A 26,296-nucleotide genomic window follows, 5' to 3' on the forward strand; every position below is an offset into this window, starting at 1 on the left:
CTGCTTTTAGAAATCTTTTTAGTGTGTTGAATTGATATTTATTTGTGAGCCACAGGCTATTTGAATTTGAAAAAAAATAATAATTTGTGAATAGTTTAATTTTATTGACTGTGGAAGAAATAGGGAGCTCTGATAGTGTAGTGCCTAAGTCACTTGACTGCTAACCAGAAGGCAGGGGGTTCAAACCCACCAGCCACTCCTAGGAAGGAAGGTTGGGCAATCTACTTCCATAGTGATATTGCCTCAAAAACCCAAGGAGAGGTTGCTATAAGTCGGGTCCGACTCAATGGCACATAACAACAACAATAACATGGAAGAAATACAGAAGTCCTGCTGTACAACAAGCAAGCTGTGCTAGCACACAGCTCCTAATCCAAAGGTTGATGGTTTTCTCTGTGGGAGACAGAAGTAACAGTCTGCTTCCATAAAGATTATAGCCTTCGAAACTCTATGGGGCAGATCTACTCTGTCCTATAGGGTCACTACGAGTTGGAATAGACTCAGTGGCAATGGGTTTTAGAAAAGAAATGGACGTTATGCTAGATTTATTTGTGGTGTCTAGAACAAAATAGGAGCTCTAGTAGCCTAGTGCCTAAGGCATTTGACTGCTAGCTAGAAGGCTGGTAGTTCCAAACCACCAGCCACTCCTCAGAAGGAAGGTTGGGCACTCTGCTTCCATAGTGATACAGCCTCGGAAACCCAAGGAGGGGTCACTATGAGTCGGATCCAACACCATGGCTGTTGTTGTTGTTATGTGCCATCCAGTCGGCCCCAACTCATAGCGACCCCTCCTTGTGTTTCTGAGGCAGTATCACTCCGGAAGTAGATTGCCCAATCTTCTTCCGAGGAGTGGTTGGTGGGTTTGAACCGCCAGCCTTCTGGTTAGCAGTCAAGTGCCTTAGGCACTCTGCTACCAGAGGTCCTGACTCCATGGCAGTGAGTTTGTTTTTGGTTTACCCTGGAATGATGTCATGAACATAACAAAAGAAAGTATTTCCAATCAGGGTTACATTCACAGGCACAGAGGTAGAACTTCAACATCTCTTTTTTTTTTTAGGGCACAATTCAATCCATAACAGGGTCCATCTCTGTATTTCTGGTACCAAATACAATTCTTAAATTACAAAAGGGCTGAAATTTGTTCCTGGGTGGTACAAATAGTTAGCATGCTTGGCTGTTAATTGAAAGGCTGGAGGTTTGAGTCTACTCAACCATGCATTGGAAGAAAAACCTGGTGATCTACTGGAAAATCAACCATTTGAAATCCTCTGGAGCACAGTTCTACTCTGACACATGTGAAGTTGCCATGAGTCAGACTTGAATTGACTAACACCAGTTTTTTGGTTGCTTCACTCCTAGAGTAGTGGCTGGCATGTGGATAAGCACTCAATATATACTTATTGGATGAATATATGGTGAAAGGTTCTCAACAAATCTTTGCTGAGTTAATTCCTTAATTTGTGTTTGTGCAATGGGTTTCTCAGGCAACAATCTCATTGTTTTACAATCCAGATTCAGTGACTGCATGAGGGGCACATGTGCCTGGATTGGTTTTCTAGGATGCTTCTCACATCAAAAAAAATAAAGGTAAAAAATCCAATCAAATTATCATTTGATAATAAATAATGAGTAGTGGAGGGGCTATTAGATAAAACTGATTCTTTCTAAGTAATTTCAGTATACTGATTTGTGCCTGTAGACAGAATATTTTTCCTTGTGCATGTGGGAAATGTGGCTAAAATAATTCATAAATTCTTATAGAAACACTGATTTCTCAAGTTACAAAGTGAAGAAGAATTAAATACGTAGTAGATATGTAGTTTTCATATCTTTCAACTTTTCCATTTAGGGTGATGTCCAATTTTGGGTCTAATAGTAGTTTGCTATGGGGCAGTGGTAGAATTCTTGCCTTCTAAGTAGGAGGTCCAGGTTTGATTTCCAGTCAGTGCACCTCATGTGCAGCTGCTGTCTTTCAGAGGAGGCTTGTATGTTGCTATGATGCTGTAAAGGTTCCAGACTAAGAAAGACTAGAAGAAAGGCCTGGTGATTTACTTCTGAAAATCAGCCAATGAAAACCCTATGGATCACAACAGTTTGATCCACAGCTAATCATGGGGATGGCATAGGATCAGGCAGCATTTTGTTTTGTTGTGCATGAGTCAGGAGCCAATTCAATGGTAGCTAACAACAACAACAACAACAACAAGCAGTTTATTAACAGGCCACAAATCATCTTAGGAAGCTCAGAAATCCAATGTCCTCTGATTACTTGTTTTCTTATTCCAATAATGGATGAACAGTCAGGTTTTTATCTGTCTACAAACCTGATAATTGATAAAGTAATTAAGAATACAATCATGATTATTCCAAGAATAAATGAGCCATGTATAGTGAACCATCATGGAAAGAAAACAATAAAACAAAATGAACAATCAAACGAAAACATATCTGTTCTACCTGAAACATGTCTCATTGGATCACACCCTGGTCAAAGATGGAACTAGATACATGTGGATGTTGGGAAGTCCACAGAGAGGGGTATATGGTAAGAGGCAGACATTGGAGTGACGTTGGAGCTGCTAACTCTCCAAAACATGACTGAAGGAAGTTTATCTGGCATTAATGGCCCTCTAGAGCGGACATTTTTCATCCCACCAAATAAGCAAGTAGAGAGTCAATGAAAAAGAGGAAGACCCTCTTAGTGGGTGCAACAATAAGTGACATGAGCAACAATGAGCAACATTTCCTTCTGTTATACAGGAGGTTATTCTGGAACTGACTCAAGGCACCTAACAACAAAAATATACAGGCAAGTGGCTTTTGGCTTGATTCCAAAGGAATATTCAGTTAGTTTCTTCTAAATTACTTGTCTCCATTAGTTTTTGACACACTGTACCTATTTCCCCCTCTAATTCTTAAATTCTTGATTTACTGTTTACTTTCTATTGCCTTTCATCTTCTTACTCTTTCTCTGCCTTTTTTAGGGTCCTTAGTCTCCTGTTTAAATGAGTGTTGCTCTTGATCCATCAGCACCCTTTTTCTAATCAAGTGCCTAGGCCCCTTGTGGAAGCATGGTCATGTCTTGAGTTTGTAAAATTAAATTAGAAGCAGTGTCAAGTTGGCATCCCAAAGGAAAATGAAAGTTATCGCTGGAATCATGCAACCAGGCTGTAGACTATATTGACTTACTTATTTTTATTATATTGAGTTTTGGTGTCAGAGGAACTTGAGGTCTGTAGAGATGATCATGTACATATGTTTAGAATATTTTTAAGCTTAATTGATAAAATGCCATCAGATAAAGACTTCACAAGAATTATCTCTAAAAATTTCACATTGATGGGAGACACTGTACTTTTACTTCATAAACTTGTCACGATTAGAAATACATAAGCATAGCCCAGCATGTGTATCCCCAGCATTTAGAGCAAGGTCTGGCACATAGCAGATGCTCAAAAATATTTGTTGAATAAGTGAATGGCACCATGTTTCTGTAATTTACTCACAGTTTGACTAGAAGACAGCATTTGTCTGAGAGGATATTCAGTCTTGGTTCTGCCTCTTATGAGCCATGTTGCTTAACCTCTCTGAGCCTGATTTTTCATGTCTAATAGAATTTTTGTGGAGGTGGAACAGTAAACTGTTTGGATGGACATTTAATGGATGGATGTCCATCTGTCCTCTTCTCATCCTAATGCTGTTTTTTTTTTTGTTGTTGTTGTTGTTGCTTTGTTTTTCTTAATCATCTCCTACCTTCTGCCTTCCAGTCACTACTTTCCTAATCATGATTCTTTTGTGTGTGTGTGTTTGTGTGTGTGAGTCAAAGTGTGGAAGGAATTAACATTTTTTGCAATTACTATTCTTTTTTGGGCAATCCTACTTCCGTAGTGATACTGCCTCGGAAACCCAAGGAGGGGTCGCTATGAGTCCGGTTTGACTTGACGGCACATAACAACAACAACAACAATTCTTTTTCATTATAAAAGCACAATGATAAAACTCATGAATCTGACAGTAGTGTTGTCACATAGCTGCTGTAGCTGAACTGCTGAGAAAGGACAAAAGAACAAAAGCTCTTTCTAGAGCACTGCCAATATCTGCCCACGTGCGAGTGTGTGTAGGGGGGAGGGGGCGGCAGCCAACACAGGTAAGATCTATATGAGATCTGTGGATGGGCTGGGCCTCAGAAGGGAAGTCACCAACCAGTCATATATAGCTCCTCCCCAAATTCCTTCTAAGACAAAACAGAAGACAAGGAATAGTTAAAACAGGACGTAAAGTTTATATACAAGAATATAATGTTTATCTGAAATATTTACAGGGTTGGTTAAAGCAATATTTTTACAACTTTTGAAGGTAAACTACTATGTATATTACAGGAAAGCTACAATGGTTTAATTTGCAAAATTAAGTAAAAAATGTTTTTTTAAAATGCTTAAAGTACTCAGGTCAATTATAAAATTTATCTGTTCTGTCCTTTAATTCAAAGAAACCATGCTATGATTAATAGTTAATGTGTTTTTTAAAATCAGTGGAAGTATTGTAGCTGGAAATGTAATACATACCAACAGTTTCCAACTAGGATGTAACATGACAAATGAATTGTTACAAGACTTACACACTGGAGCTGAGAGAGATGTTGAGATAACAGCCAGCTTTATCTCAACAGTGTTTATGACCCACAACTATTTAGGCCACATTGACACATGACATGGTTTGCATGTTATGGCAACCTCAATGAAAGTGAAAACCAGCTGATCCAAACAGGAAAGAAAAAAAAATCAGACCCAAGTCACAGTTGCATCTATTCAATACTAGCTTTAAAGTGAGCTATTTTAATACTTCATAAAAATATTCATGGTTTTATTAGTTTGAATATGTCTACAAGATTTGGGTGAGTTTTTCCTTTAGGTGAAAACAGCTATCCATTCCTGGGGTCTTATAACTCAGGAGATGCTGGGGGTGCAAACGTGCAAAAGGCAGGGGAGAAACTCCAGGCTGGGGCTGGAGCCCAGGGACTGTGCTTGGGAATAAGAGCTGAGTCCCGGAGCGAAAATGGTCAGCCGAGCTCTGAAGCCGGCCTGCCAGGAAGAACCTGGGCGCCGGAACTAGCACTGCAGCTTGCGGATGCTGCGGGAGATGCGCTTAAACTCTCTCTGCCCCTTCTGCCACCGCTTCACTGAGGTTATCACCAGCTCGCCGCCCTGCTTCTGTCCCATGACCAGATAGGGTGCGTTGATGTCGTTCATCTCCTCGCAGGTGCACTGCAAGCTGTCTTTGAGCCACAGCACCGATTTCTTCAGGTCCCTTTCGGATACACCGTTCAGCTTGTAAATGGTCTTGCTCTTGGTCTCCAGGATGATTTTGGTATCTCGATTGATGTAAGTTATCTCCTTCACTTTTATTTTGAGGGCTATAAAGATAAGAGAGGGCAGAAGGAATCACACCAGTTATAACAGGGGTTGTTATGTGCCGCTGAGTCAGACCCAACTCATAGCGACCCCCGCTTGGATTTCCGAGGCGGTATCACTACAGAAGTAGATTACCCAACCTTCCTTCCGAGGACTGGCTGGTGGGTTTGAACCACCAGCCTTCTGGTTAGCAGTCAAGTGCCTTAGGCACTACACTACCAGAGCTCCTTATAATAGGGGAGTACGCTTTAAATAGGCGCCATGGTGGTGCAACGGATAAGCGCTGGGCTACTAACCGAAAAGTGGGCGGTTTGAACCCACCCAGCGGTGGGAGGAAGACCTGGCAATCAACACCTGTAAAGATTACAATAGAGAAAACCCTATGGGGCAGTTTTACTCTGTCACCTAGGGTCACTATGAGTTGAAATGGACTCCAAACACCTAACAACAATAAATTGGGAGCTTTCCTCACCCCACTCTACTCCGTATTTGTGGGACTTGGTCTGGGGGATGGAAGACAAGCTATGAAACTGTCAGAGGCTGCAGGTAGGGGGTTGGGGGTTGGGGAGAGCAGGTGGCTCCATTTCTAAAGCCTCAAAGAGTTTGTCAGGCACTTTGTTTCCAATCAGCCATCCTTTAAAAACGCTTTCTCTTTGCAGGACTCAATTAACTTTTCTTCTTGTTTCCTTGCCCTTGTGTTTTTACATAGCTTGCATGTGGTTCCTGCTCTCCCCAACAAATGACTTCCCCTATTGGAAACTTCAGCATGAAAAGAAATGCCTGACTCTTAGGTGAAACGTGATCCTTCTGTGGCCGTAAACTTTAAACTCAATTTATTACGTAGGAGAGGTTTTTGGACAAACCTGTAAGGAAATTGTATTACACAATCATTGTTTTCTAAAGAACAGATTACAGGGAAGGAGAATTGATCTTACAGCTGCATTTGATTTGGTAAAGTAACTAGAAGAAAAAAAAAAAATATGCAAGACTTTTTTTTTTTTTAAGAGCATGACTTGTTTAGCTGTAAAAGTGTTTTTCTGAATACTTCATCCTCGTGTGTTATCATGTGCCTGTCCAAAGCCAAAGCGTTTACAGATATATATGTACTATTTCCAAAATGTATATGTAAACTCATTAGAATGCTACGACCAAAAGTAAGTGGTTTAATATAAAAGACACATTTTATAGTCATAAACAGTATTCTTTGAGAAAGAAAACCCTACAAACATGGATGGTGGAATTAAATTTCAAGACTCCACAAAGGCAGGGAAAGGATCAAATTTTAAGGTTGGAAAGGATCATCCAGTTGCAATCTCTTATTAATACATGAAGAATCTTAAATACAAAGATGTTTAGTGATTTACAAGGAGGCTTGGTGGAGCAGTGGTTGAGTGCTTGCCTGCTAACTGAAAGGTCAGCAGTTCGAATCCCACAGCCACTCCATGGAAGAAAGATGTGGCAGTCTGCTTCTGTAAAGATTATAGCCTTGGAAACCCTATGGGGCAGTTCTTCGCTGTCTTATGTGGTCACTGTGAGTTGGAATTGACTAGATGGCAACAGGAGATAAAGAAAATCTGAAAGGAGTTATATACAAACACCCAAAACTCTACTAATGTAAACAACACATTACTTGCTGTCAAGTGGATTTCAAGTTGGTTAAACAAGGGAATGTCACTGCACATATCTCTTCCAGTCAGCCAGGAAATGAGATAAGCTCAACCAGGTATGTCAGAGATGCTGTGAGTTGGCCAAGCATGGTTTTGCCTGATAGGCATTTGAACTGTAGTACTGAGTTCTCACTACAGAAGTAGATTGCCCAACCTTCCTTCCGAGGAGTGGCTGGGGGGTTTGAACCGCCAGCCTTCTGGTTAGCAGTCAAATGCCTTAGGCACTATGCCACCAGAGCTCCCACTGAGTTCTCAGGGCTTATGAAACTTAAGCCATGGAAAAACAGTGTGGAAATGTCACATGTTCCTGTGGTCTCTATGTAGGATGTAGGAGCTAGAAGACATATGACAGGAGAAGCAAACTTATTATCCATTACCTCTGTGTCTTGTTTCTAGCACAGATTGAACATGTGCGAAATTTCACCTGTTCAAATGAAACATTCTTGACCTCTCAATATCAGAAGAACCATCACTTTTAACCCAAAGGAAGATTTATTCCTCATTATTCTCTAATTCTAAACTAACCACCTTTGCAAAAGTTTACCATAGGAAAACACCAAGGATTTCTTCCCTGGATTTTCAGCTGGACCTACCTATAGGGAATCAAAATCCAAATCTTCTCCTGCCCTGAAATGGGGATGCAGGATGTAGGAGACAGAGGTGATGATACTGTCTGGTCACATAAGGGGGTATATACACTAGAAGTCAGTTCTGATACACTGCCATACTTTCACCATTGAAAAGAGGAGTCATTCTTCATTTTCCCTGTACTTCAGGAGTGGGGCAGGGTGTGATGTTTTCATGGATAATTCAAATGAAATAAGTTAGATTTCTACATTTGTCCCTTCTGCCCTTCCATTACTAAGAATACAGGTAATATATAAAACGGGAGTAAATGACGCATTTCATGAGTATGGGGAAATAGAAAACAAAACTTGTGAGGTATCTGCAATGTAATGACCTCTATGTTTTTGTGAAAGACTTTCTGTCTCTAAGGAGATAGAACATGAGGGGACACTCACATACATAACCAGTTTTTGGCCCAGGTCCTGATGGGGCATCCTTAGAAAGGAGGTCTTCTGTAAAGCAAAGAATGTGTGTGTGTCCTCTAAATACTATTGCTTCAGAGCCCTACAATATAACTAACTTTTCCATGGAAGTCAGGAGAGATATTTGTATTAAAACTAGCACGAAGACCATAAGCTGCCAGCAAAAAATGATAGTTGATACGAAATTTTATATAAATTTTATTAAAATCGTATCTTTCTATCTCATCCTTAAGCAAGTCTTGTAGCATGGAAGCTGAGACTGATGTTTTGGTAAGGCTCTGGTGATTTGGGAGCACCTCCTGATGACACGCTTCACCCTCAACTAATTTGAGAGTTGTTCATGTTTGAACAGAGACGTGAGAAACCCTGTTATCCTCATTGGTGGCTCTTCCTGAGGGAAATGTAGTGATGACTTAGAGCTGCCTCCTCTTTCTTTCCCCTTTCCTCAGCAGTGTGAAGCTGTTTCCTAAATCTGTGACTATGGCTGTTCTGGACCAGTCAACAAGGTTGAATTCGGAACATTTCCTGGAAGATACCAAGGCCATAAGGCATCAGTAGCAGTGGGAAAGTAAGGAGAAAATAGGTGGACATTCCTCAACAGTGGAGGCTGGAGGGATTTCCCTCAGTCTCAAGGACTTTAGTATATAGAAATACAACATGAGCCTCTTAGAATCCATTATCATTTGACAGAGCATGGACCATATCTGTTTACTAATAAGTTCAACCTTTTGCCTTTTAAAGATGTACCACAAAGTACCTGTCCTTGGAATGGAATTAAAGCAAAAAGCATGACTCATAGGAGTCTGGGTAAAGTTCTTGGCCACTCCAAAATTCTGTATTTAGCAGATAAGGCGCTGGTGGAGTGCTGTGGAGACAAAAGCTCCAATTATCCTTTTTACTAATATGCTTTCAAGTGTAGTGATATACACTTTATGGAGCTTAAGTAACGTATCACACACATTATTTATTGTCCCCAGGTGCCACACCATCACAGCATCTTCCATGTATCTTGTTAAAGTAAATTCTTTCTTTCTTTTGTTTTTTTAACTATTTATAAAAGTATAGCTAGTATTTATGGGTTTATTCATAAAAAAACTTTATGAAAAATTTCTTTTAAAAATGATTATATGATGGTGTTTCAAGCTGATGGTAAGTATCTTCTCAATAAACCAATTTTTTTTTTTTAAATAAATTTAAGAAAACATGTCCAAACTATTAGCTGGCATCTTGGATATATTCACTAAAGATGGAACATAGAGATGCAGATAATTATGGGTTATAAATAATTTTAAAATATTTCTATTATTTCCAGAGTAAATTTTTATTTGTGGTCAACTGGGGCTAATATTTTATGTGTTCTCATCCCTGATGCACATGCCAAGTGACTAAGGAGAATACAGCCCAAGATTTTGAGATTCAAAATGTGCCACTGAAAATTCTTAATTTGAATGATTCTCATTATTTGATGAGTTAACAGAACAAGGAATCTCACCTAAAGGTACAACTGAAAACACAATAGGGAAGAAACTAAGAGCAGATTAGATGGCTTTAGGAAAATAAGCAGTGATTGTATTTCACCTAACCTCTACTAATATTTTAATGATTTGTAGTTTTACTGACATAACTTTTGAATATGAAATCTTTAGGTGGTGGTGCTGTATTACTTACCAAAATCATTTTTACAAAGAGTTTCCATTATGTCGTTGTCATCATCATTTTTATTTTTGCAGGCTTCACACACCTTAGGAGCTGGAAATGTGAAAAACAGACTTTAGTTAAGTTTGCATGAAAGGAAACAGCAGGTGGTGTTTGTAAACAATCCAAGGACCTTATCCAGGCAAGAGTAGCAACTGTCCTATTTGACTGTAGCTTCTGCCTCATCTACACAAGTAAGATCACTCATTCCTCAGAAAGTCTCCCATGCCTTTCATTTTCAGTTGTGTTGTGTTTAATAAACAGTGCATTCCAAATAAAAAGGGAGTTGTGGATGGAGTATCCGGGTGTGTGTACCCACTGCCATCGAGCTGGATCCGACCCATAGCGACCCCTCCTTGGGTTTCCGAGGCAGTATCACTACAGAAGTAGATTGCCCAACCCTCCTTCTGAGGAATAGCTAGTGGGTTTGAACTGCCAGCCTTCTGGTTAGCAGTCAAATGCCTTAGGCACTACGTGTGTAGCTATAGGTGATTGGGACAGGTTGCAGCACTTCATGTCTTCCTCCCAATCCATGGGACAAGTGGAGTCTCTGAAGAAGTTATTTCTATGGCTTCTCCAAGGAGAAACCACAAAAAGAGCCTTGAGGAATTTCAGAAAACTGGTAACCATACAATATGGCTGAAAGATTGTCTCCCTCTCATCTACAAGACACCAGTGAAGTTCAGCCTCTGCTGAAGAGTTGTGTCTCTGGGGAGTCATTTCAAGATATTGTCAAGCCTGGACTGGGAGGGGTATGTAGTATTGTTAAGGATCACATGTGGGCTTTTTCTATCTTGGAAACACACTGCACTAATTACAACTCTGTTCTGAAGGGTCTCTATCACCTTGTACTCTCTGCCAAGTTTGTGCTTGGGTCAAGCTGCGTTGGTTTCATTGGGATCTAGAGCTCCCTGTTACAGGTTCTTCTTGCCCTTCTTTGCCTGTTTCAAACTCTTAAAAAACAAAACACTAAAACTCTTCCTGAAGCTAAGCAAAAAAGAAGCAAAACTGTCTGTGGGATCTGACCCAAAACAGGAATTGTGCACTACTAACACAGTTATCAGAAAAGGCTTCTTAAAAAGGCTGATTTCTTGGGGAGAGTTAGGGAAGAAGAAAACATCTCCACCTTCTCCCATTTATATATGTGTTAATACTGTCTTTTAAATGTAGGTGAAATTAGATTTTCATTGATATGAAATTAAATTTTCACAGAAAATTCTGTGACTAATAGAAGTTATTTATCAAGTTAGACAAATCACAAAGAGCAAATTCTGAAGAACACAAACTCTTATTTTGAAGTGGGAGAAGTATTTTGAGAGAAATGTACAGTGTATGTTATTGCCTATAGTGAAAAGGAAAAAGCAATGCATAGTGGAAAGAAACAAAAACAAAAGCAACACACAGGCAGAGTTGCCTTTAGAAATAGCATTTCCATTAGGAGCTAGGAATGTATATAAAATGTTACTAACCTGCAATGCTTGGTGGTTGGTATATGTTGGACAAATGTTTGAAAAATGCCAAACATTTGCAATAAATTAGAAATCTAACCAATAAGATGTTTGTAAAGGCACAGTGCTTGCCAGGAAAGATTGCTAAGCAACTTTGCATTTTCTTTTACTAATGATGGCTGTAGGAAAACAATTAGAGATTGAAAGGAAGATGCTGTTGAACGCCTTGAAAGGGATTAGGAAGCCCCCTTTCCATCCCAGGGGGACCTAAATCAGCTCAGATGTATTGTATACGGTTTCCTTTCAGGAAGAATATCAAGAGCCCATGAGGTTTTCATTGCTTTGATGGTTTTTTGCACAGGAACTCTCTGTTTTCTAAAAACTAGGGAAATTCTCTTTTGCATGATTTTCTCCAGTTAAGTAAAACCCCTCCTAAAATAAAAGCTGGCAGCAATAGAAAGATGATTCCTGGAGATTCCTGTGGGCCCTGTTGACATATTTCTTCCTCAAACACCTAAACTGTTACTCAACACACCCCCTTCTAGATTTCTCCTCTAGTCAGTCCTCGTTTTAATTCTACAACCTAAACTGGCAAAGGACAGAAAGTATCTTAAAAGATCATCTGCTTGTGCACCTTGGTTATCCTGCCTGTACAGAAATGTTCCTGTGACTAGAATCCGCTGGTAAGGATATGCCGAAAACAGGCTGAACGAGGAGCCTCTGGCCAGGGTACTCACCAACTCCTCCATGCATGATCGCTTCCAACACTAAGAAGAGTGGCTCCGGCGCTAACATCTTTTTTTTTTTTTTTTTTTTAATGTGCATCTATAAAGACGAGACGCATTTCAGTTTTTTGTGTTTTAACTATACTTAACAAAGAGCAACTGGTGTAACTTGGAAAGGGAATGAGAGGTTTGGGGTAAGGGGTCTCAGATTTGGTAGAAGCTTGTAGCGATGACAGACCAGGGCAAGGGAACGGTCTGATCCGCCCTAGACTGGCACCCTCGGAAGGGATGCCCCGCAATGGGGGTGGAGGGAAACGCTGGGGAGGTGGGAATCCCCCAGGAGCTCCTCGGCGGTGCTAGGGAGGGGTGAGAGCTTAAAAGGGGAAGCTTACCTTCCTCGGTGGCCGGCAGGAGGTGATCGCTGCTGGCGAGGGGGATGCAGAGGTCGTTGTCCTGGGGGAAGCGGTCGCACTCTAGCATGTCAGGCCAAGGGAAGCCGAAGGCGGACATGACTGGGGCGCAGCGGTCCTTCACCTGCACACAGAGCGAGTGGCACGGCTGGATGGTCTCGTCCAAGTCGTCGAGACAGACGGGCGCGAAAAGCGAGCAAAGGAACTTCTTGGTGTCTGGGTGGCACTGCTTCATAACCAGAGGGATCCAGGCGCCCGCCTGCTCCAGCACCTCCTTCATGGTCTCGTGGCCCAGCAGATTGGGCAGCCGCATGTTCTGGTATTCGATGCCGTGGCACAGCTGCAGGTTGGCCGGGATGGGCTTGCAGTTGCTGCGTTTGTAGGAGAAATCAGGCTGGCCAAAGAGGAAGAGCCCCCTCGCCGAGCCCAGGCAGCAATGCGAGGCGAGGACCAGCAGCAGCAGCGACCCGGGGCCCTGCGGCATTGTGGGCGCGCGACCCCCGGGGGGCGGCGGGCCGGAGCGGGGAAACGCGAGGCGGCTGGAGCTCGAGCTCGTCCCGGGCCCGCTCGCTCCGCTCGGAGCGGCTAGAAGATCTGGAAGGCAGTAACAGGAGCGCGAGGGAGCCGAGCGCGAGGAGCACGGCGCAAGCGAAGCGCTCTCCGCTTGGCTTTGCGCTGCAACTCGGCACGCAGCTCTTGGGGGCTCCGACCCGGGGGACTAGAGTGAGCCTTGGTTGGGGCACAGCCAGAGTTTTCTTGGCCTTTTTTTATGCAAATCTAGAGGTGGGGGATGGAAGGGAGGAGCCAGTGGAGAGTAATCCGAGGAGGCTTGGTCACTACTTTTTTGGTCTGGTTTTCCGTTGAAAATACTCCTCAAGCGCTCCATGGAAGGAAATTCTGGCCGCGCCCCCACCGCAGATGCCGCCGCGTGCTTTTTCAGATTGCTTTAAACAACAAACAAGCCCGGCCATCGCGCTCCCACAGAGTGTGCGGGACGCAGGCTGCGGGTTTTGCTGCGAGCTGCCTAAAAAATGCCAGTCCCCGTGGCAATCTACCCCGCCCCCAATGGGGCCCGGGCTGAGGTTTGTTTGGCCCAAAGTGGAAGTTTGAGCTCTTGTCCTGGGGCTGCAGGACGGAACTCTGTCCCGGGAGGCAGCGACTCTGGGCTCTTTGAACTCTCTGCTCCTTCGAGCCTCCTTTTACCCTGAATCTCTAGCTACAGTTCAACATCCAGGTTCCCTGGCCTAGGCGGTGTGCTCGCTCCTGCCCTTTTTAAACTCAGAATTATAAAGAGTCGCACGCGCAAATCTGTTACACAGCAAATGAAATAACAATACAACGTTTGAGTTGTTATTTTGTTGGGAAGAGGATACAGATTTTGCACTTGTGGAAACGCCTTTAACAAGGTCTCATCAGAATCACATACGGCTGCCCACCATCCCCCTGTTTTGGAGAACAGACTTTTCCTCAAACAGATGGAATCCATACGAGGGAATCACGGACCCTAACACACACTGGTTCTTGCGGCAGGGCGCTCAGGAGAACCCAAGTGTGGGCCCCAGAGGAGATGTGGCCTGGAAGGCTGGTGCTCTGACGAAAGGACTGGCAGAAAATGCGGCAGGTGGGCAGGCTGGGAAAGGGCAGGGGTCCCTCTTGTGGGGCAGAGGAAGGATCACTGCCTAGAAATCCACTGGGCTAGTCCTGGTCCTGGCAGAATTGGTTCATCATCCTGTAAGTATCAACAGGCACCGTGTGGGGAACCAGGTATGCGTAAAGAACAGGCTCGGGCTCTACTTTCGTGGAGTTAAGGATCTGGTCCCTTTGACTACTGCAAACAGTAAGCTCACAGGCTCACTGGGACTAGGGTGCCAAGACAGAGAAGGGGTGTGTGCGGGTGGGGTGCTCCTTATCCTTAATTGCTTCCAAGTCTCTCCTTTATTCAGGCGTTTTCTGTCCCCTTTAGCCACTCACACAGGAGTAGTGGTGCAGATCCAAAGAGATAATCCCAGTGACAAGAGTCTATGGTATGTAAGGTGGGTGCCTTGTTACTCCTTCCCTGCCACTTGAGGCATCTACTGGCTCAGTCCACCAGTTTCCTGTTTTTTTTTCTCCTTCTGGAAGATGCAAGGGCCTTGGCCTAGTATCAGATCACCCTGCTCAGTTTGTAAGCCTGCTGTTTTTGCTGTAGGTCGAGTTCTGAAATAATGACTAGTAAGTCACCTGTTGTTGTTGTTGTTGTTATGTGCCGTCGAGTCAAACCCGACTCATAGCGACCCCTCCTTGGGTTTCCGAGGCAGTATCACTACGGAAGTAGGATTGCCCAACCTTCCTTGCGAGGAGTGGCTGGTGGGTTTGAACCGCCAGCCGTCTGGTTAGAAGGTAAGGGTCTTAGCCACTATGCTACCAGAGCTCCCAAGTCACCTGTAGCTAAGAGAAATTTAATAAGAAGATAGTAACCTTGCAAGGTGGAGACACACAGGGCCAGAGGCAATGCCACGTGTGTTTTCCCAAGCCCTATGGGCTTAAAAAAAAAAACAAACTCACTGCCATTGAGTCAATCCTGACTCATAGTTTCCCCTCCTTGGGTTTCTGAGGTCGTATCTCTATGGAAGTAGATTGCCCAGTCTTCCTTTCAAGCAGTGGCTAGTGGGTTTGAACCTCTAGCCTTCTGGTTAGCAGTCAGATGCCTCAGGCACTATGCCACCAGAGCTCCCACGCTAGGGGTTTTTATGATAGTTTTAGTGGGGTATGTGATTTTAAAAGACCTTGTGCAGGTAGGTTACTCATCAAATCCTGACCCTTTTGTGAAATTCAGGAAGCAGAACAAGGCTGTGATAAATTCCTCGCGATAAACCTCTACTTCCTTCAGACTAGATGCATGCGCAATCTCTTTCTAAGATGGAATCTGTGTGTTTCAACATGGACACCACGGCTGCTTCTGTGCAGGTGTATCCTGCTGTTCATTCTTGGTTCAAATCTTCATTTCATCATAGATTGGCTGTCTTAGTTCATCAGACTGTAAAGGGGGGCAAAGGGTGTGCGGGCTCCAAAACTGGTTAACACCGAGTGAGTAGTGGGCCAGAAGACATCTCAAAAATGGCTTGTTATGAGGAAGTGCCATCTAAGTAGTAAATTTACATTTGTGTTATTTCTCTTTCAGTGTCTCTTCTTTGGCCTCAGGATCTGAGGAATGTGGTTGCCCTGACTTGTGAGCTGTTCCTGTCTTGGTTTTATGATCTTAAGAATGTGGTTGCAGGGGCAGAATTCTTATGTGATTATGGCTACGGGTAGAATAAGGCACTGTTTAAACTGAACAAGATTAATATGGAGCTTTAGGTTATGAAGTTAGAACACATATTCATCTCCCAGAAATTCTTGTCTGTCTGAAAAATAAACAAATAAACTCATTGCCATGGGTCAATTCCAACTCTTAGCAACCCCCACTGGGTTTCCAAGGTGGTAAATCTTTACAGAAGTAGATTGCCCAGTCTTCCTTCCATGGAGTGCCTGGAGGGTTTGAACTGCCAATCTTTTGGTTAGCAGTCAAATGCCTTAGGCATTATGCCACCTATACTGTTACACTTCCCCATCAAGGGGACTTTAGGCCAAAATTCTTTTTTGGAAACAGGGCTGAAGATCTCAGGTCTTCTGTAACTACTTCCTGCTGAATTGGGATGAAGGCCTACTTATACTGTATTAGCCCAGAACCCCTCTATTCTAAATATCTGGGAGATATGTGAATGAGGAACAATTTAAAGGTGAGAATAAAATGCCTTTTTGGCCTGCATCAAAGTAAGGGGAGTAGTTAAAGGCATAACAATGTATATTCCTATAGAGTGAAGGCTTCATGTGACCCCACACACGATGTTAAAAAACTTGATAAGGCAGGGTAGAAAAATGCAAATCCAATATTATAACAATGTTGTTGTTATGTGCCGTCGAGTCGGACCCAAATCATAGTGACCCCTCCTTGGGTTTCCAAGAGTATCACTACGGAAGTAGATTGCCCCATCTTCCTTCTGAGGAGTGGCTGGTGGGTTTGAACCACCAGCCTTCTGGTTAGAAGTCAAGTGCCTTAGGCACTATGCTACCAGAGCTCCCATTTTATAACAATAGTTGTGAGCAAAAGTAGAAGTCAGGATTTCTTTTTACATCCAAAACAGTGGTGCAAGTGGTATTCACTGGAATTTGCATCAATAATGTATAAGGGTTAGGAACTACAGGATATACAGGACAGTTACCTCATTACTGCTCTTAAATCCTGTAAAAATTGATAAGAGCCATCATATTTTAGTATAAGGAGGACTGGGGTGTTACATTGGTACTGGCAATGTTTAATAAGGCTGTGCTTTAGTAATTAGGGATTTTATCCTTGAAGGGCTTCTGGTTACTAGGGGTATTGCTCTTATGTGGATAAGATGCTCCAGGGTACAAATCAAGTTCTTCAGATTTTCTATCATTGCCCTACCTGGTTTTGAAACATCCCAAACCTCAGCTAGCACTCTAGGAAGTTCTGTAATTTGTTGCTCTGTTTCCTTGATTTCTGTTAGCAAGCAAAGCAAGTGATCTGGTATATGGCCTATTTCCTCTTGCACAGATTCTCCTAAAACGATTTCAGTTCCCAACTTACACAGGAAGTCTCGGCCCAACAAAGGGGTTGGGCATTTAGCCATATAGACAAAAGAATGATATATTACTCTATTTTGAATTCTGCAAAGCAAAGGATGAGTCAAAAATTTAGTTTGGGGGTTTCCATCAACTCCCATAATCTGCCATTCCCATTTTAAGAGTGCTCCAGGGAGTTCAGGCAAGACAGAGAAAGCCACCCCAGTGTCCAACATAAATAGGATAGTCTTATCTCCCATATTGATGGCAACCTGAGGCTCAGCCATGGTGATGACAATCCTTCAGTGTTTAGCTGGGGCGGGGCAAGCCTCTGGGCGTCCTCAGTACAGAGGGGGCTCTGTTAGATCCCTTGCAGTGGCCAGTAGTGGTCGAGTAGGCAGTCAGGGGTCAATGTTGCGCCCTGTTGTAGGACACTCTGGACACTCACTGTGCCAGTGACTTCTTTTCTTGCATATGCTGCGTTGATCAGGCTGAAGTCTGGCTGCCAGTCATTGGTGATGTAAGTTTTCTCTTCTTTGTCCTGTTCCAAAAGGGTTACCTTGAGGTGGACCTTCAACTGGCCAATCAAAAGTGGCAGCCAATGACTGGGTCTGCTTCTCAGCAGTTAATTAGGCTTGGTTCTCCATCTTCCTGTTCTCCTTTTCCTCCTCTACCTGTTCTCTATTAGCAAAAACTTTGTTAGCTTTCTCAAATTAGGGCCCAGTTCTCCCTTTCTTAGATTTCTGTAATATCATAACTAGACTGTGTCACAAAGTACATGGCAAGTAAGTTTTTCCCTGCTACTGATTCTGGGTCTATATTGGTATATTTTCTTAAAGTTTCATTTAACCTGCTAAGGAAGGCTGCTGAGTTTTCATCCTTTCCCTGTTTTTTTTTTTACTTTATCATGATTTATGGGTTTGGATATACATCAGCATGCCCCTTTAGGAATGCACCTCACCAAACACTTTCTCCTTTCAGATTCTATTAAAAACAAACAAATAAACAAAACCACACCAAACTAATTGCCATTGAGTTGATTACAACTCACAGTGACTCCCATTGGGTTTCTGAGACTGTAAATCTTTACAGAAGGAAAGCCTTCCACAAAGCGGCTGGTGGGTTTGAACTGTGGACCTTCTGCTTTGCAGCCAGATGCTTTATCCACTATGCCACCAGAGCGCCTTCTCATATTCTATAAACCAACAAAACTCATATTCTATAGGATCATTTAAATCCCAATTGAAGTCCTCTTCTGGGATTGCTCTGGTTCCTGGTCTTTTTATCTCTGAATCAGCATCAGTCCTTCTTACCTCATTAGCATGCTTTCTAGTTTTAATTCTTCCCTTCTCATCTGGGGTGCAGCACTGAGTGAGTATGCTTTCCATGTCATCCAATGTGAGAATGAAATTGAGACTGAACTTCTGACACATTTCCTAACATTTCCTTACACTTATTCAAGTTTGATAGTGTAAAGGAAATATGAACTCTTACCAGATTGCCATTTCTACCGGGCACTTCTTTCATTGGATATAGTACTGTCCCTGGTGCCTGGGCGTAGTAATGGCTCTCTGGGGCCCTCTCTTGGTTCCAGATTGCAATCCCACTGAGGAGGGGAAGAGTGCCCTAGGTTCTGAGAGGGCCATAGGCAGGGAAAGGGTAGACTAGGCCTAGGTACTCCATCTGGTGGGCTTTCTGGGTAGAGAGATGGTGATGATTGATCTCAAGAGGGACTGCTGCTGCTTTCTGGTTGTGGGTGTCCACTTACCCCATGCATTCCTCCCACATTGTAAGCTGGATCATCCAACATATCTTTCTGTTCTTCTTTGGCTGATTTTAAAACACATACCTTACGAGAAACTTCAGTTGTGATTTTACACCGATAATTCTTTCTCCAGTCTGGCTTTTGGTATGAAACTGTAAATTACAGAATATATTTTTCCTATTTCCATCCCCTCTTACAAAATAAATCCAACTATAAAATAGTGTTAAAGAAGAGAAAACCATTTATGGGCCATTGTTCTTGGTTTCCAGGCTGGTACTGGGGCCAAGGAGTATTACAAATGGAAATTTTTCTTTCTTATCTCATTAGTTAGCAAGTCCTCCCAATGAGCAGGAAGGCAACCTAAGGGAGAATCCTTGGGAATGCTCTGCCCATTCCCCATCATTCTCTTTCTCCACCACCTGTGACTGATAATTTGGAAGCAGGTGGTGGAAGAGTAGATTCCTCGACAGTAAGCATCTAGAAACCTGTCTAATCATATAACAAGCTCTCTGATAGGGAGGAGGAGATATCTAAGGAGAATGAGGCTGCTTGGATCACAGAGAGATAATGATTCCCCTGATCTTAATGCAACTTGAAAAGTAAAAGTCATTCAGGGTAAGAGTCTATAATAGCAATGGAGAAAGCACAGGTTAAAAGCTGATGGGCAAGAGCCGAAAGAGAAAACAAAGGGGTTGTGGAAGGGAATGGTTTCTTACTTCTTCTGAAGGAACACAAGGGGCGCTGCTGGGAAGATGCAAGAAAAACTTGGTTTAAATAACTAGAGAAACAGTTTCCAAAAATGTGCACACAAAAATTTTGTAAATCCCACTGGTAAGAAGATCCTGAGAGAGCCGGCAAAGGAGGTGGTGGCAGGAATGCCATCACCAGTTTTGAATAGGCCCAAAAGACAGAAAAGAAAGAAAGGAAAGAGAGTTCTGCTTGAGAGACGAGAAGAGAAGGATTTCCAATGCCCCAGGCTGTGAGACACTCACTGAGCACATTCTGCTGGTGTTTGCTGTTCCCCAGGTACCCAGGTACTCCAGGTACAAGTTCCTGCCACTTGGGATTTAGAAAAGAGAAAGTGAAAGGAAAGGTCTGAGCCACAGCTGCAGATTGTACCTGTTTAGGGCGTCCACAGAGAATCTGGACAAACTTTATTTCAGTGGTCAATGATCCTCTATCAGGGGACAGTGCCTAAGGCACTTGATTGCTAATCAGAAGGCTGGGGGTTCAAACCTACCAGCCACTCCTTGGAAGGAAGGATGGGCAATCTATTTCTGGCAGTGTAGTGCCTAAGGCACTTGATTGCTAATCAGAAGGCTGGGGGTTCAAACCCACCAGCCACTCCTCGGAAGGAAGGTTGGGCAATCTACTTCCATAGTGATACTGCCTCAGAAACTCAAGGAGGGGTCGTTATGAGTCGGGGTGACATGACAGCACATAACAACAGCAACAACAAAGCTCCACTTCAGGTCAGGTCCTGCCAGAGTCACTAGAACATTTGTTGTAGGTTGAGTTCTGAAATAATGACTAGAAAGTCAGCTGTAGCTCAGAGAGAAATTTAATAAGAAGATAGTAACCTTGATGAACAACAACAACCTTGCCAGGCAGAGACATGCAGGGCTGGAGGCAATGCCTTGTGTGTCTCCCCAGGCCTTATATGCTAGGGGGTTTTATAATAGTTTTAAGGCTATGGGATACTTGATTTTAAAAGACCTTATGCAGGTAGGTTACTCATCAAATCCTGACCCTTTTGTGAAATTCAGGAAGCAGAACAAGGCTGTGATAAATTCCTCACGATAAACCTCTACTTCCTTCAGACTAGATGCATGCGCAATCTCTTTCTAAGATGGAATCTGTGTGTTTCAACATGGATGCCATGGCTGCTTCTGTGCAGGTGTATCCTGTTGTTCACTCTTGGTTCAAATCTTCATTTCATCATAGATTGGTTGTCTTAGTTCATCAGACTGTAAAGGAGGGCAAAGGGTGTGTGGGCTCCGAAACTGGTTAACACTGAGTGTGAGTAGTGGGCCAGAAGACATCTCAAAAATGGCTTGTTATGAGGAAGTGCCATCTAAGTAGTAAATTTACATTTGTGTTATTTCTCTTTCAGTGTTGCCCTGTTCTGTGAGCTGTTCCTGTCTTGGTTTTGTGATCTTAGGAATGTGGTTGCAAGGGCAGGATTCTTATGTGATTATGGCTACAGATAGTAGAATAAGGCACTGTTTAAACTGAACAAGACTAATATGGAGCGTTAGGTTATGAAGTTAGAACACATATCCATCTTCCAGAAATTCGAATCTGTCTATACTACTACACTTTGAGAAGAGAGGGTTAATGTGTGGGTAGTGAAAGCCTACTCAGAGTTGTCTCCTATTCCTTCCTGGCCCTAAACAGTCCCTGAAAATCACCTCAGGAGGGAGTACACCTTCTGAATGACAAGAATCTGGGCCTCTAAAGGCCAGTTTCTATCTTTCCTTCCTAGGTGGGGCTGCACTGTCCTGGAAGGCCCAGGCGCTTCTAAAGGCCATTGTTCCCCGGAATTGGTCCAGGGACTTTTATTTTCTAAATAAAATATAAAGAAGGCCTAAAAGCCCCCACACTCCCCCACACAAATTACTTGGAAAATAAACCCAAATAAAACCGAAGAACATCAAACCAAACAGCTGAGCAGAGTCTAAGCTCTGAAGAGATGCTGGGACCTAGGTCTGGTTGTAGGGGCTCTGGTGGTGTAGTGCCTAAGGCATTTGACTGCTACTCAGAAGGCTGGTAGTTCAAACCCCCCAGCCACTCTTCGGAAGGAAGGTTGGGCAATCTACTTCGGTAGAGATACCGAAGGGGGGTCACTATGAGTCTGATCTGACTCAAATGGCAGTGAGTTTGGTTTTAAGTCTGGGAGTGGGAGGTCTGTCCTCCTGCCTTCAGTGCACTCCCTTGGAGTCACCTCTGCCTCTCTGGTTCCCTTGCTTGGGAGCCCAAAGCTAGTCGAGCTGGTTCCAAGCCGAATGTGACCGCATATCCAGAAGCGGCTTGAATCCGAGATGTCCCATGTGCCCTCCTTGCTGGAGACATTGTTTCAGAAGCCCGCGCGGCCTCGCCCGCCTCCAGGGGGCGCTAGGAGTCTCGCAGTTTCCATTCCTGCCTCATGTACTGTGCAGCTCTGGCCTGCCTAGGTTCCCGCCCCGGGGCGCCCACTGCGGCCACCCAGGTTCCGCCTCGAACCCCCGCCCTACCGGGACCGGCTGCATTCTCCATTCCCAGCCTGTGTCTTGCCTCATTCCCCTCCCTTTGCCTTCCATCTCTCACAGTCCACCCACAAAGCGCGCCAGCGGGACGAGCTCATTGCAAGGGAACAGGAAAATTACCTCGCTCACATGGCAGAACACAAGCTCTGGCAGCTTGTCTGAAAAGAGCACAGACCAGGATACTCCGCAACTGTCCAGGGACACCCCCCCCCGCCCCCCTAGCCCCCGCCCAGCTCGGATCTCTGGGTATGCAACCGAATCCAGTCATCTGGCGCGAAACCCCCAGAGAGAGACGTGCACACGTAGTGCGGCCAGCGGCGGCACCTTTCTTAATAAGGACCGTACCTTCCACGGTTTTCAGTTGACCCACTGTCTTTTCTGATCCTTGCAATTTATCAAAAGCCGCCAAAGCCTTTTTGTTTTTGGAAATAAGCAGTGCTGCCCTCCTCCTTCCCCCGCCTACTTAGTACGTGACAGTTTTAGGACCGAAACTCTTCATTCAAACCAGGGCAAGTGTGGTGGGTGCCAAGCTGGGCAAACTGCTTAAAAGGAGTTGCCTCTGGGCCTCGGGTGAGACCCCTGCCCCAGTGAACAACATATCATCCAAAATGCTGCAGGCCTAAAGAGCAGCCTTGATAAACCGTGCTCTGGATTTGACTCCGTTTCTCTGCACTTGTCTTCGCTGCAGTCGGGGCAAAGAAGACTCTTGAGGGACAAAGAAAGGTCCTACCCATGTCTTCAGAACAATTGGATTGCTTTGTTAAACCTGTTTATTAGCTACAAAGGTTTCTGGGCAGGTAGGATCCTCAAATCTCATACTTAGATATTTTGTTCTGTCGTAGGGGCTGTCTCAATTGAGAAGCAGGGCCAGGGCTGCTCGGAAATCACCCGACCCCTGCGTCTTCACTGCTTCAGGGAGTCCGGGGTGGGAGTTGAGGTGGGGGTTGTCAGTGCGCAGACAAGCCTCTCACCTCCATCCGCAAAGAACAAAACACACGGTATCTGGGCCCTATTTTAAGAGGGAGTGAAAGCGATACGGGGGAGAGCGATTTTAGATTGGAAAGCTTGGGGTTTCAATGCTCCCTATTAAATGCATGGCGTCCTGGGAGGCTTTAAGTCTTTATAGCAGTTCCAGGGCCAGGATTAATGCATTTAAGGAGAGCAGCCAGGAGCTGCGTGGAGAAACACCGGTAAGGGTGCGCCAACGCTGAAAGGCTGTACAGACAGACTGAACCCTCCGCCCTCCACCCCTTGGACCTGCTGCCTCATGAAAATCTTCACTGCAGATGGCGGCTATTATTATTTTTCAAATAATTAATTACAAGGAAATTGAGGCAGAGGTGAGTAAGTAACTTGAACAAGGTCGACAAGGTTTCACAGTAAGTGACACAACTGCTCGTGTTAAACGTGGTCAGAGAGGTTACGGCCCCGGACTAGATCTGCGGGCCCGTCCTGATCTGTTGAGTGTCTCCAACAATGTTGTCGCTTGACTTTCACTCACGCATAGCCTAGACTGTTCTACCAGAATACGGGCTACGTCACGTCGTGGGACTATGGACAGGAGCGTTTCCGGCTTTAGGCTCCAGGCTCCAGGCTCCAGGTCATCGCCCCATGAATTCGCTGCAGCCATCTGGGGGCGCCATTTCCCAAAACAGAGATTGTCATTCTAGGGTTGCAAGTCGGTTTCCTTTTCGCTGTTAGGGCTCTGAGATCCTTCACAGTTTTAGAGGTTGGGGGTAAGAATGAATGACTTTCTTTTTGGGGTAGGTTGCTTCATTGGTCTACCTTTGGTCCTCTTTGCACCTCTGACTCACAGCGAAGACGCCGGCTACCGCCGGATCGCAGCCCCGCAGTGGCAGCGCTGGAAGGCCCGGCTGCAGCCTCTCCCTGGCTGCGCATTCTCGAGGTGACCCTGGGAGCCCCAAGAGTTCAGACACGGATTTCGCCAACTAGATAACGAGACCCCAGCCTGCTACCGGAGATCCTTTTCTTCTCATTTTACGAAGAGTCAAGTCTGAAGACGAACTGTTCGCCAATTCCTACCCCGAACTCTTGCGCTTAGTATCTCCTTTTGTTTTGAGATTTAAAGGTCAGGGGGCCCCAGGTCGGAAGTGGAAATGCAAAAGTAAGGTCTGACTCGGTTGGGAAAGCGGCCGCGAAAGAGACAAGGCCCTGCCCGCCTCTCCCCGCCCTGCAGATGTGCACAAGTGCCTTAGCGCCCTCTTGTCTTGCGGAGGGGCGAGCTGGTGGAGGCTGGGCGAGAGACTGACCTCAGGAATCCGCATCCCTGGGCGGACGGAGGTGATGACTGTTTTCGGCGCCTGGTGGGAGACTTGGAGCAGGGCGCGGGGCGATGGTTCCCTGAGAACGAAACAGGAGCCATCCCGGGGACCTACCCACAGGGCAGGCACCCAGCCGCGGAAGGGCTGTTACTGCTGGGTGTGTGTCTGTGGTAACACTGCCAAGAACCTGGGCGCATGAACCTGCCAGGGTCCTGAGGCCTCCTTGTCCTAGTACTTACTGAAAAAGGCCTGAAGGCAATGGTGGATACCTTTGGAGCACAGTAGAGAATGACTGAAAAACAGTTGCTCCAAAATGGTAAAACAGTTACACCTACAATGTTAATCAACTACTGCAATTGAATATATATATATATATATATATTTTTTGCTCTTCACCAGCCCTATGAATGTTTTAGTTGACACCTGAGTTAGGATAGGCAGGGAAAAGCTGCTTTATAGGTCCGTCTCCCAGCGACAAATAGAGTCACATCATAGAGGCTATCTGTGTGGCAGGGGCTGTGGGAGAGACCAATTCTTTTTCTTTTTTTAATTGTTCTTTCATGAGAAAATGGCTCTAGAGATTTTGGGAATAGTGGGACTGGGGAATGTCTTACTTAACATCCCCAGGCTGCTTCTGTTTAGAAAAAACCTGGGGGCATTTCAAGGACACGGACCTCCAGGAAGGAAATTCCATTTTTATTTAATGCACACATATCCTTCCCCAAACAAAACCAAATCCACTGCCTTCGAGTGGATTCCAACTCATAAGGACTCACAGGGTTCCTGAGGCTGTAAATCTTTTTGGAAGTAGATTGCCCCATCTTTCTCCCACGGAGCAGCTGGTGGGTTTGAACCACCCACCTTCTGGTTTGCAACCAGATGCTTTAACCACTGAGCCACAAGAACCAGGAGCCTTCTATTTGCAGCATAAGGTCTCAAATTTGTTGGATTTAATAATTCCGTACTCTTTGGTTTCAAAATTTTGAAATCCATGTCCTCTGTGTCCACCTAGTCCGTTCTGTACTCTTAATTAAATATTTATTAAGCACCTGTTACTTTTAGGGGACTCTGCTTCACTCCTTGTTTCTCTTTTCTGCCCCTTCCTTCCAAGCTTTCCCTGTTTCTGGGGGCCCAGCAGTTTTTTGCTCACTGATGTGTTGCAACTGCTGATGAGACTTTTGAAATGAAGCATCTCCTAATTGCTCACATTAGGAAATCCTGAATGGAAACAGCAAAAACCGAAGGGCATTCATGGAGGGAGGTCATGAAAGCCACAGAGAGTGTCTCAGAGAAGAAAGACCTGCTCCATTGTCTGATTTGAACAGCAGGGGTCACTGGCTAAGCTGGTGTTTCACTCTGGTGGAAATTTATTGCCATCAGATAAGAGCACAAAGTCAATACAATAAAGTCTGTTGGCTCTAAAGCAACAGATGGAATCTGAGTTCCTGCACACATGTATGATCTTTCCAGAGACAAACCCCAGAATAAAAAGCCTCTTGTCATTCTCACTGAAATGCCTTTTAGGGACATCTTTCCATACTGTGTCTGCCTTTCTAGATCTTTTTTCGATGATGACAAACCAGATAGATTTTTTTTTTAAATGTTGTCCATACTAAGATATTTGTTAGATTCATTAAAGTGTTATGACATACTCAGTTTCAGTAGGTCACAGGTATTCACAACAACATTTAAATCAATAAATGAGAAAAAAATGTTTCTGATTGATTTTGGGCTAATAGTGTAATTTACCATTTCAAAATATAATATCCAGCATATGCAGATGGAGCATTCTGATTGAATTCACAGGTGGCAACTGTTAACCAAGTTTCATTTTTTTAAGCCTAATATTTCTTTCTTATTTTATTTATTTATTGTGATTTGGGTGAAGATTTACATAGCAAATTCACTTTCCATACAGCAGTTCACATATACTTTGTCTCATGTCATTGACCACAGTTTACAATGCAACAGCTCCCCTCCCACTTCCTCCCCAT

At 44.1% G+C, this 26,296-nt stretch overlaps 1 protein-coding gene across 1 annotated transcript; it reads right to left on the reverse strand.

Annotated features, from left to right (window-relative positions):
- Positions 1-5,108: 5,108 nt before the first annotated feature.
- Positions 5,109-12,889, reverse strand: SFRP2 (secreted frizzled related protein 2). The gene is made up of 3 exons (XM_007943965.2): positions 12,388-12,889; positions 9,796-9,876; positions 5,109-5,413 (listed from the first exon to the last, which is right to left on the reverse strand). The coding sequence occupies exons 1-3, from the start codon at positions 12,887-12,889 to the stop codon at positions 5,109-5,111; spliced, it is 888 nt and encodes a 295-aa protein (XP_007942156.1).
- Positions 12,890-26,296: the final 13,407 nt, after the last annotated feature.

The sequence above is a fragment of the Orycteropus afer genome, unplaced genomic scaffold (genome assembly GCF_000298275.1).
Source record: "Orycteropus afer afer isolate SDZICR_OR568_19922 unplaced genomic scaffold, OryAfe1.0 scaffold00116, whole genome shotgun sequence".
In the NCBI taxonomy this organism is placed as follows: domain Eukaryota; kingdom Metazoa; phylum Chordata; class Mammalia; order Tubulidentata; family Orycteropodidae; genus Orycteropus; species Orycteropus afer.